This window comes from Siphateles boraxobius, unplaced genomic scaffold (genome assembly GCF_051911475.1).
Source record: "Siphateles boraxobius isolate OS27281-9 unplaced genomic scaffold, OSU_SipBor_1 9, whole genome shotgun sequence".
NCBI lineage: Eukaryota > Metazoa > Chordata > Actinopteri > Cypriniformes > Leuciscidae > Siphateles > Siphateles boraxobius.
In genome coordinates this window covers 26,974,441-26,986,097 of record NW_027509219.1, presented here as the reverse complement: position 1 = coordinate 26,986,097, position 11,657 = coordinate 26,974,441, and the positions used below count along the sequence as shown (strand labels likewise).

General features: G+C 35.9%; 1 protein-coding gene across 1 annotated transcript; it reads left to right on the top strand.

The window, feature by feature from the left end:
• The first annotated feature begins 10 nt into the window (after nucleotides 1-10).
• On the top strand, nucleotides 11-10,880 carry dimt1l (DIM1 dimethyladenosine transferase 1-like (S. cerevisiae)). Its single transcript, XM_077223470.1, has 12 exons — nucleotides 11-214; nucleotides 598-671; nucleotides 828-914; nucleotides 1,033-1,094; nucleotides 1,182-1,275; nucleotides 4,236-4,285; nucleotides 8,504-8,627; nucleotides 8,822-8,914; nucleotides 9,053-9,117; nucleotides 9,223-9,286; nucleotides 9,775-9,881; nucleotides 9,984-10,880. The coding sequence occupies exons 1-12, from the start codon at nucleotides 157-159 to the stop codon at nucleotides 10,024-10,026; spliced, it is 921 nt and encodes a 306-aa protein (XP_077079585.1). The 5' UTR covers nucleotides 11-156; the 3' UTR covers nucleotides 10,027-10,880.
• Nucleotides 10,881-11,657: the final 777 nt, after the last annotated feature.

Genomic DNA, 11,657 nt, shown 5'->3' with positions numbered 1-11,657 from the left:
GCTCGAGACTGTTACATGAATTTCCATCCGATCAGCTGAAAGGAACCACCAAAGCCTTTTGGTGCTACTGCTACACGTGTTTATAATACCTTGAACGTATACTCATATTTGTACAGTAAATTTCACTCTTTGGAATCTCAGCCATTACTTATCAAAATGCCGAAGGTTAAAACCGAGAAAAAATCTCGAAAACATCAGGAGGTGAAGAGTCAAGGTAGGTTTCGTTGAGATGTTTTGTATTCATGCTGTCTGACGATTTAATGAAGTCTGTCCTTTTAGATCTGTAGTGAAAGTTGAACATGTTATAAATCTAATTTGTATTAAGGGAGAGCCTTTAGAAACCTGTCAACAACACGTCCACGTCACATAATTGAAATTAAGCTTATTTTTTCTGCCCATAGGACATTGTGACATTATTTTCATGACAGTTAAGACCATTTTCATCCACAGTCTCATCACTATAACGCGTAAAATACGTTTTACTTTAAAAAAAAAAACGTTTGATGGGATTATGTTTTGACACGCATCTATACAATTTGTTAGAGTGGACCAATAAATAATATACACAAAACATCTCTGTTTCTTCGTGTGTTTCAGGAATTATGTTCAATACTGGTATTGGTCAGCATATTTTGAAAAACCCTTTGGTTGTCAATGCCATCATAGAGAAGGTCAGTAATGTGGAATGTGACTTTTTCTGGCAAATTTGTCATTTTCTTTTCAAAGAAAGTGACAGTTGAAATAGTTTTCTGAATGCTTGATCACATTGACATTGTCACGGCACAATATAATCGTTGTATTGATTTAATACAAAAATATCTTTCCAGGCAGCACTACGACCAACAGATGTGATTTTAGAAGTTGGTCCTGGAACTGGTAACATGACTGTCAAACTCCTGGAGAAAGCCAAGAAAGTAAATAAGTTACACTGAATGTTTATTTCTAGAGTTTAAGTAGTGATGTGTTTTTTTTAAATTATTTTTATTTTCCCCCCAAACAAAACTTAATTACTTTATTTACTGTAATTCAAAGGTGGTTGCATGTGAGTTGGATACAAGGCTTGTTGCTGAGCTTCAGAAAAGAGTCCAGTGCACGTAAATACACATTCACTGCTACCACTGTCAAAACTCCAGCAACAACTTCAACATCTGTTTGATTGTAAAATCTGTTTTCTCGAACAGTCCAATGCAGAACAAGCTTCAGATCCTCATAGGGGACGTCCTAAAGACAGAGCTGCCCTTTTTTGACGTGTGCGTGGCTAATTTGCCTTATCAGGTATTGCTCAGAGATTTTTCTCTTTGGTTGCTGTCATGTTAGCTCATTAAATAATATTAGCAGATACAACTTTTGATGTTAATAATGTATTTCTAAATGTTAAAATTAACATTAACTGAGATTAATAAATGTTTTAGAAGTATTTTTCATTTTTATTTCATGTTAATGTAGTTAAAGGTACACTATGTAACTTTTGGCCATCTAGCAGTTCAAAAAAAGATAAATTCTAGCACAGCGCTACAACAACCATAATGAAATGACCCTTCACAATAGATAATGCTTTACAATGAACTCAGTTAGAAAGCTGTATGCATATGTAGGGCTGGGCGATATGGCCTAAAAAAAAATCCCCTGATTTTTTCACAAAAAATCCGATTTACGATTTAAATCGATTTCTTTCTCTCCCTACTTAAAATCAATCTGCAGATGACAAAGAAATTGTTCAAAACAAGTTATAACTTCATTTTGTTTTAATATTCCCTTCTGGGATTTGATCTGGATTAAAGTGCAATCAGAAACAACAAGCCAAAAAGACAAGAGGACAGGCCCTGTCTTTGAAAACAGTGAAAATGTAACAAAAAATAAAATGGGTGGATTGGGATTGGGGGATATGTAAAAAAACTAAAAACTTGCATCACAATAAGTGTATTGTGTTTGTCAAATTATTTGGTAACTAAACATAATTTTATTACGTTTATTAACAATGTAAACAATGTTTACATGGTACAATGACTGGTATGCTACTGTTTTTATTGCTTAACACAAATTTCACAATTTCAATTCAATTCTTGTGAATTGATTCTGATCTTGATTCAATATCAATTCCTTTGGATAAATATCAGGTACAGTAGATACGTTAATATGTTAATTGTTCTAAAAAAAAAATCACCTAATGCTGTAAACATACAGAGAGCCCTGTCAGCTGGTTATTAAAGGTTAATAAGGTAAATATAATGCGTTTTTTATAATAACAACGTTATACTATCTTAATGATATAGGTCAAAATATAATAAATGTGTAATATAGTTATCATATTTAGCAAAATACTCCTCTCTATAGCAATTATTTTAAGTCCACATGTGTGCTATGGGTCATTAAAAGGCATCCTGAGTAGGGGTGTGCCATATCATACCGTCCACGATAATACCGGTATACATTTTTACATGATAAAAAAAGTGTCATATCGCGATATCAATGATATAGCGACGCAATGACGTATGGCGCATTTACGTTCCCTAGCACGCACAGCAACAACAACACCTGTCTGAGCGCGAGAGCAGCCTGCCAGCCTCCGATGACGATTTAGCAATTTCAAAAACAGCTTGAGTGTTCAGCGGGGCTGCCGACGCGCGTCTTCTCTCGCGCGCGTTTAGGAGTCGGGACATGACGGAATGGTCTCTTGCACAATCGGCCCATCAGTGCATCTTAACTAAAGTTTATAATTTTCAAGTCTTCTTAATTTTTATCAGTTTTAAAGCGGTTTTAAACATTAAAGCGGTTTTAAACTATCCAGTAAGCTACTCGCGCACTCTCTGAGAGAGTTGCACTGCGTGCATACAAAGAGTAGCCTACAGCTCGCGAGAAACTAAAGTTATTTTTCGCGGATTATATCGCTTTAATGGGGGGGAAACCGCAAAATTGTGTTAAACTTCCGGTCTTGGTAAGTATACTCATAAACACAGTCGGTTATGTATAAAACGCATGTGACAGTGTGACAGACAGTATAATGAAAACAGAAATGGCTCCGTGCACTAGCTGTAAAAGTGACAGCAGCCATAGGCTGTGCGTCTGTCATTAATGTTGTCGTCAAAACAACAAAAGATAGCTTTAATTGTAATGAATGAGAATTATTAGCCTATGTATTTAATTTAATCAGGAAACAGAATTAAAAGACTATGTGTTATTTTACATTTGATTACTTTATTATGTTTCTGTAGTATTTCTGAATACTGGTGTTAGACCTACACACATTTAACATTTAATTCAAAGATTGAAATCAAGCTTCCTTGTGTTGTGTAAACTCTTAACAACAAAATTACCACATTTTAAAAACGCAATGAGTGAGCAAACATTTAGGCGAGATAAACATAATAAGAACATTTTCAACAACAACAACAAAAATATCTATATCGTCATAAATATCATTATCGCAAATATTCTTGAAATATCGTGATATAACTTTGAGGCTATATCGCCCACCCCTAATCCTGAGGTAAATGTAACGTTACGTGACATATGTTGTTCTCCAGCTGTTTTATGGACATCTTTCCGCGGTTGAAAAACACTGATCGATCGATTTTATGATTTGATCGGTTGTTAAAGAGAAAACTGATTTTCATTAAAAAAATCGGCGTAAACTACACATTCGAGTTAATCGATAAAATCGATTTATCGCCCAGCCCTATGCATATGGCAATTTCATTTATCTGTTCAATAAATTACCTTACTCACCTGTTGAGTAATAAAAACGTTATCTCCGCGTCGCTTTTGCTTTTCAAATCCCTCAGTTCTTACCATTTCTGAAAAGCCAAGTCAATGTTGATTCCCGTTTTATTACAAGCTCTGTCGTGGTCTTTCTTTGCCAGCAGACTCTCCTCTGTTTGGCGTTTTTTTAATGACAACTAACCTATGCTACTCACCCCATACCTCAAGCCTGTGCAACTTTTCTTTATTTACGTATATGACGAGACACGCACAGGCCAGTGACTTCGCAATTTCCCTTTAAAACCATTCTGACAGGTCTAAAATATAAACACTTATAAAAGGCTTAACCGTGAATCAGGGTAAGACAAAAACACGTTTTGGAAGAAGGATTGATATTGTATTGACTTAAATTTAGTTAATTTGGAACAAAAAAGTTACATAGTGTACCTTTAACTATTGTTAACAATTTTAACCTTACTGTAAATTGTTACCCAATCACAGCTAATCACACTGAGATTTTGTTTTTTTCCTTCTAGATATCATCACCTTTCGTGTTCAAGCTGTTACTTCACAGGCCATTTTTTAGGTAAGAAATTGGATAAACTGTTTTTTTTTTTTTTGGCTGATTCATTAAATGTAAGTGCATTATAGAGAAAACAAACGATGGGACTTTAAAGTGGCACTATGCAGGATTTCCGTTTTTGTCAAACAGCGACCCCTAGAGTCGCTGTAGAGTACTTGTATTTAACGTTACTGTCGTAAATACAACTCACGCAGAGCATGACAGTCTATGATCTGCACTCACGGCCTCTGCACTTTATAATAATAAAGTAGCCTACCGCGTTAGGCTTACCTGAGCCTAAATGCCAGATGACATCAATAAAGTTACATCATGTACGTCGCATTATTTCGTAACGATGTCAGTTATGATGTTGTTAGACATGATTTTTGCAATTTATCATTATAGTTTGCAAATTGCGCTCATTTACACTATTTACAACGTGTAGGCTTATTTATGTCCTGATAATTATGTGAAATATTGACAACTGTTTTCATAATCGCAGGAATCAACTTAAACAGTGAAAGCCTAAGCGAGTGGGATTCCTGTCCGGTTCCTCGCGCTGTCAGATTCTCGTTACCTTTTTCTAGGCTCTTCCAACTGCACTTTCTTCATTTTTTTTGGCCATTCTGAAAACGCGGGTCCGATGTTTACTCGTGTCTGACTCCTCGCTCGGTCAGTCTGCCGTTTCCTCTTTCTCTGTTCCTCCGACAATGCTTTCCTAGCTTTCTGCTTCTTATATGCCGGTTTAGCCATGACGATAGTTGTTCTTATAGCTAGCCGGATCCTGGATGGGGGCGTGTATGCGTGTAATGTGTGCAGTGCTGTAAAGCAATTCACAATTACATTGCGAGAGCTGAAATCACGCGATACTTCCTGACGCTGAGGCCGGCGGTCCACCGACCCAAAGTTGCAAGTGCGGTTTTTCCACTCACAGGCACCAGAGGGGGGCGAGACCACCACCATTCAACCCGAAAAGAGTCATATAACCATTCCAATAAGTCCGAAGTAGGGCTGGGCGATATGGCCTAAAAAAAAATCCCCGATTTTTCACAAAAAATCCGATTTACGATTTAAATCGTTTTTTTTCTCTCCCTACTTAAAATCAATCTGCAGATGACAAAGAAATTGTTCAAAACAAGTTCTAACTTTATTTTGTTTTAATATTCCCTTCTGGGATTTGATCTCCATTAAAGTGCAATCAGAAACAACAAGCCAAAAAGACAAGAGGACAGGCCCTGTCTTTGAAAACAATGAAAATGTAACAAAATAAAATGGGTGGATTGGGATTGGGGAAATGTGTAAAAAAAAAAAAAATACTTGCATCACAATAAGTGTATTGTGATTGTCAAATAATTTGGTAACTAAACATAATTTTATTAAGTTTACTGGTATGCTACTGTTTTTATTATTGCCTAACACAAATTTCACAATTTCAATTCAATTCTTGTGATTTTATTCTGATCTTGATTCAATATAAATTCCTTTGGATAAATAGGTACAGTAGATACGTTAATGTGTTAATTGTTCTCCCAAAAAAAAAAAAAATCACCTAATGCTGTAAACATACAGAGAGCCCTGTCAGCTGGTACTATTAAAGGTTAAAACTAACTCAAATTAAATATAATGCGTTTTTTATTTTATAATGCGTCTAACTAACATGCGTGCTATGGGTCATTAAAAGGGATTCCTGAGGTAAATGTAACGTTACGTGACATATGTTGTTCTCCAGCTGTTTTATGGACATCTTTCCACGGTTGAAAAACACTGATCGATCGATTTTATTACATTTCGGTAAGTTGGTAGTAAAGAGTAACAGATGATCGGTTCACGTGCCGCTTGAACTGAGATCTGCCAGCGTTCTTTCACGTCACATTTACAAGCGCCAAAACGGTGTTTATTGTTTGAATTTTGTAATAAAATTGACAGAATCTGAGAGCTGAGAATCTGTTTCATATCGATAGTAACCTGCTCTGTCATGTCTGTCGGTGTCAGTGTCCTCTTTGCTTCGCGATTTTTCTCTGCGTGAGAAAATGGATGTGTGGCGTCGCGTGAGAGCGTGTAAAAGTCTTTCACAGTGAACTCGTGAGAGTTGGCGGCCTGCAGATTCAGCTTGTAAATGTTTTCGGCAGGTGTGCTTCTGCTGCCGCGGTCTTGCTCATTTGCCATGTTGTTTGTGGATCACTATCATGGCAAGCGCTGAGCCCGGTCGGAACTACGGGAGCTAGGGTTGGGCGGTATTTCGGTAATATCGTATACCGCGGGGTCTTAAAATAGCAACGGTATCAGTTTCAATACCGTCATTACCGGCACTTATATATAATATATAAATATAATTTATTCAATGCCTAAAAATGCTTATGTAGTTGTCATCAAGTGACAGTGTGGAGGAGAAAGAGAGAGAGAGAGATAAGGGAGAGGCGGTAAATACTGACGAGGCAATTTGTAAAGGTTGCAATAAAAAAGGTGACTGCGAGAGATGGAAACGTCGCATCTCTGAAACAACCACCCACTCACTGCTGCGAGGATGCATTTTGCCCCGAGTTCAATAAATAAGCGCATTAGTTTATATTTGTTAAAATATTATAATGTTATTTTTTTTTACGTTGATAATGAAAACTGAACAGCACGAGTAAGATGGGATGCATCGGGAGTCAGACATTGACCACTTAATTAAGTTTCATTTTGTAAAAGGCCTTTCTTTAAAGTGAATTTCGTTTTGTATAAATTGTATCTTAATTTTAATATTTTTTTTATCAACCAATAATAAATAAGAATCAAATATAGCAGACAACATAATCATGACATGATCGTGCGCTGGCGCGCCGCGGTCACTTGCATTGAAATCTCATCATAAATTAACCGAAACTCAGTGTATGTCTCACAGACATGACAGATATCTAAATAAAGCTTGACATTTTATTAAACGAAACAATTCAAAACGAAAAGAAATAGGCCACTCGCTGATTATTTAATCCATGATGTGCATTTCTCTCTATGCGCGTTCATACGGAAAGGGCGATCATCAAATTAAACGAAACTATTCAAAACGAAAAGAAATAGGCTAGCCTATTCTCTGATTATCTCTATCGTTCACTATGGAGATGGCGATTCGTCAATTTCTTTAAACGAAACAATTCAAAAGGAAAAGAAATATAGCATACTCTCTGATTAATCCATGATTTCTATCTATAGGCGCGTTCACTACGGAGATATCAATCGTCAATTTCTTTAAACTAAAAAATTCTCAAACGAAAATAAAAAGGCTAGCCTATACCTTCTGATTATGTAATGCATGATTTGCATTTCTCTCTATATATGCGCGTTCACTAGGAGATGGCGATCGTCAACTTAATCTTTGCAGCACTGACAGAAAAGTTGTATTAATAAAAATCAATGGATGCATGTCACCGGATTTACAAATGCACTTCTTGCTTGTTAATTTAATTTAAATGAATTAATAAAATGAATACAATTGTCATAATTAAAATAATTAAATATGATTAATTGTCCCATTTTTGCTCATTTATAGATAGTATTTATATCTACCACCCCCTCAGCACCTGGGTTAAAAAATTATTTGGCACCACCATATTATAACGGCCCATATATTAAAAATAGTCGAGTCTAAATAGGGCTACGGCTGACACAAAGTGCACAGGTTGACCTTTATTTTTATTTATTTATTTTTTTGCCCGATCTGGTATTCAGTTTCTGAACGGTGTAGGCACAAGCCAACAGTTTTGTGATGCTGTCTGAGCCTTATGTCATAATTTTTAATTAGTCACGGTAATACCGTATACCCCGGTAAAATAGAGAGGAGGTTTGACGGTATCAAAATTTGGATACCGCCCAAGCCTAACGGGAGCCCAGATGGGAGCGTCGGCGGTTGTTAAAGAGAAAACCGATTTTCATTTAAAAAATCGGCGTAAACTACACATTCGAGTTAATCGATAAAATCGATTTATCGCCCAGCCCTAGTCCGAAGCTGTTCAGTGAAGCTAAAAAAACTGCATAGTGCTGCTTTAATACCTACTGCTGTCATATTGAGTGTTATGATTTCACCAATTTACGTTTTTGTGCGAGTGGCTTGTCTTCTCCCCTTTTACTGTCTATAACTTTACAAACCAGTAAAAACACAAGGCATTACAATGGAAAATAAATGGTGAAAACATGTTCAGAGCCAGAAGAGGATCAGTTTATTGCCATGCCAGTAATTGAGTTTTGTATCTATTCTGTCTGTAGGTGTGCGGTGCTGATGTTTCAGAGGGAATTTGCCATGCGTTTGGTGGCTAAACCAGGAGACAAGCTATACTGCAGACTGTCCATCAACACACAGCTCCTATCCCGCGTGGACCATCTCATGAAGGTTTGGAGAGTCCCAACATTCATTAATTGACTGCTATTTGTGCCTGTATTAATTTATTTACTTCTTATTCATATGAAAATATGTAAAAACAAGTTATGACTGCTGCTTGAGAATGGATAAATCCTCAAGTTTGTGTGGAATGCATAGATTATAACTGTTATATGTAGAGATACTGACATTTTATGCTTATAAAGGTGGGAAAGAACAATTTCAGACCACCTCCAAAAGTAGAGTCCAGCGTGGTGAGGATAGAGCCCAAAAATCCTCCGCCACCTGTCAACTTCCAGGTAAGTGTATATTTAAAATGTTTACTGTCTAGGGCTGGGTGATAAAACAATAACGATATGTCTCGCGATAGACATGTATCTAATACTGTCTGTGCAGTTATTGGAAATGATATAACAGTTTTTTTTCCACATTTAAAGGAATGGGATGGTCTTGTTAGAATTGCATTTGTCCGAAAGAACAAAACGCTCAGTGCTGCCTTCAAGTAAGATGTCACTAAATTTTGTTTTTGTTGAGTGTTAAATAGTAATAAATTCAAGAAGCTGGCCAATCTTGATAATGGATTGATGTTTTTGTGTTTTCAACACAGGTCTTCTGCGGTTGAGCAATTATTAGAGAAGAATTACAGAATCCACTGTTCTGTCAACAACATAGTGAGTCTGCTTCACTTTGACTATGTTCACAGTTAGTTGAAATCCGATTATTTGTGTGTATCTGTGGAATCTGATCTAAATGATTGACTGTCCACTTTGTATGCTAACTGTTCAGAACTGATTTATATGTCCTGTGGCGCGGTTTCATTTTCTTGGAAAATCTGAGTTGGTTTCTATGGCAATGATGTTGGGTTAGTTGGCATATGACAGAAATAACTTGGAGGGGTTTGCAATATTGTCTTACAATATGACCATGTGTTTCTGCAACAACATCTGATGTGTTTATACATTTTATGTGGCGTGAGAAAGTGACTGAAGCAACAAAAAATTGAGAACGGTTGACAGAAACTGATTTCCAGAAATGGGTTTTGAATATTTTTATGCACGAAAAATCGGATTTGGACTGACAGTCTGAACAAGGCTTTAGGCACTTAATACTTGACCTGATACACAATTATATTAAAATTCATTTCCAAATTGTACTACAGGAAGTACAACAGGATTTCAACATAACTCAGAAAATTGATAGCATCCTTCAAGAGTCGAAGTTTAATGAAAAGAGGGCACGTTCCATGGATATTGATGATTTCATGGTGTAAGTATGACATTCTTCACACCATGAAAAATGCTTTTAAATGTTTGTTTTTTAGGAGGGCGTTTCATTAAGCATCTTTTCTGCATCCATATTTTATGGTAGGCTTCTTCATGCCTTCAACTCTGCCGGGATACACTTCTCCTAAGGCTTAAGGAACAGTGAACAGCTACTAGGTTGACAGGAAGTGATGTCACAGTCTTCTCGTTAATGTTTTCAGAAATGAATGGCATTTCTTTTCAATGGAGATGCAGTGGGACACTTAATCTCTCAGGCTGGCAATGTGTTTGTGCCTTTGCTGAATGATGAAATATTTCTGGACTTCTTTCTGAGGTAAAAGTTGTATTCCTCTCAGCTTTGAAGAGGATATATGTAATGGCTTCTTACAGCTTTCATTAATATGCACTCATCAGTTGTGAGTACACCAGTTTACTTTTGATATAACTGATGCTGTTGTAAAGAATATTAGTCTACATCCACATCAATCTCTGTAGTATACACACAAAACGCTATCCTGCCCACTACTGCTCAATACTGAACTGTCAAATTGAGAAATAAACTTCTTCACAATAAAGTTCAGTTGGTTAACAATAGATAATGTATTAAGTGTCATTAACTCTTTATCAACTAACAAAGAACAGCTATTTTTACCGCATTTTTAGGTTAATGTTAATTTATAATTATACTAATTGCTAATTCAAGTTTGTTTATGATAAATTAATTTGTATAAAATTTGAAATGAATAAATTGTGTAAAAGTATTATTCATTGTTAGTTCATGTTAGCTATTGCATTAACTGTTAACAAGTTGAAACTTATTGTGAAGGTGTTACCGATAAATCTTTATTAACCTTCTACTTACAGTTACTGTACTATGTAAACTTTGATGTGTAAATATAATGGCTAATTATGTAATAGGTGATTTATCTATTCTCAGATTCATTTAAGGCTTGTTTCTAAGGAAGGTTTATCTGTACAAGTCCAATAAAATCATGAAGAATCATGTTTTGTGTAAAATTGCTTTCAAATTTAAGAAACTTGAGAAAACAGTTTTTCTCACCCTATGTGAGGCTTTCAAATAGTGTTTCTATTTTGTATCACTTTGAACTGTTCAAAGATGCTCTCAACTGCTTTAACATTTTCTGTAAAGCAAGAGTTTCAGATCTTCCCGATTTGGTGTGGGAAGAAAGTTAAAGATAGAAATCTGAACAGAAAAATTAGCTTTGAAGCAACAATTTAAAAAAAATTCTTGCTGCTTTATGATGATAAGTTGAGAGTAAAATCTTGAAAACACTACTGGTGCAGTGATTTGTTCTCAGAGGAAAAAGTTCAGAGCTTTTGATTGCATTACGTTAGGCTAACCAATACCTTTTACGGAGTCAATAAACATACTCTGTGTTATATTGTGTATGAATACAAATGAATGACTTTAATGAGGCCCTTTTGTGCACCATACTAATGTTGACCACTTATCGGATACTGGGCATGCCCTGCTGAAAAAACACAAACTAACAACATAAACCATTAAAAAGCTAGATTAGCCTAATTTGAATTCCAAAAGCAAGACAGATTAACTCTTGGCTAGTCTAGTTTTAGCTAGTCTTAACATAGTGGCTATGTTTATCAAACTGTGCCCTGGTCTGTTGGACAGTTTTGAAAGGATTTTGGGCGTATTTTAGTTGGTCCGACTTGTTTTAAACCCATCTTTTTTTCCTTTCAGTCAAGCACACTCATTTGTTTTGTGTGGTTGTTGTTGGATTAAATTAGTGGATTATTCCAG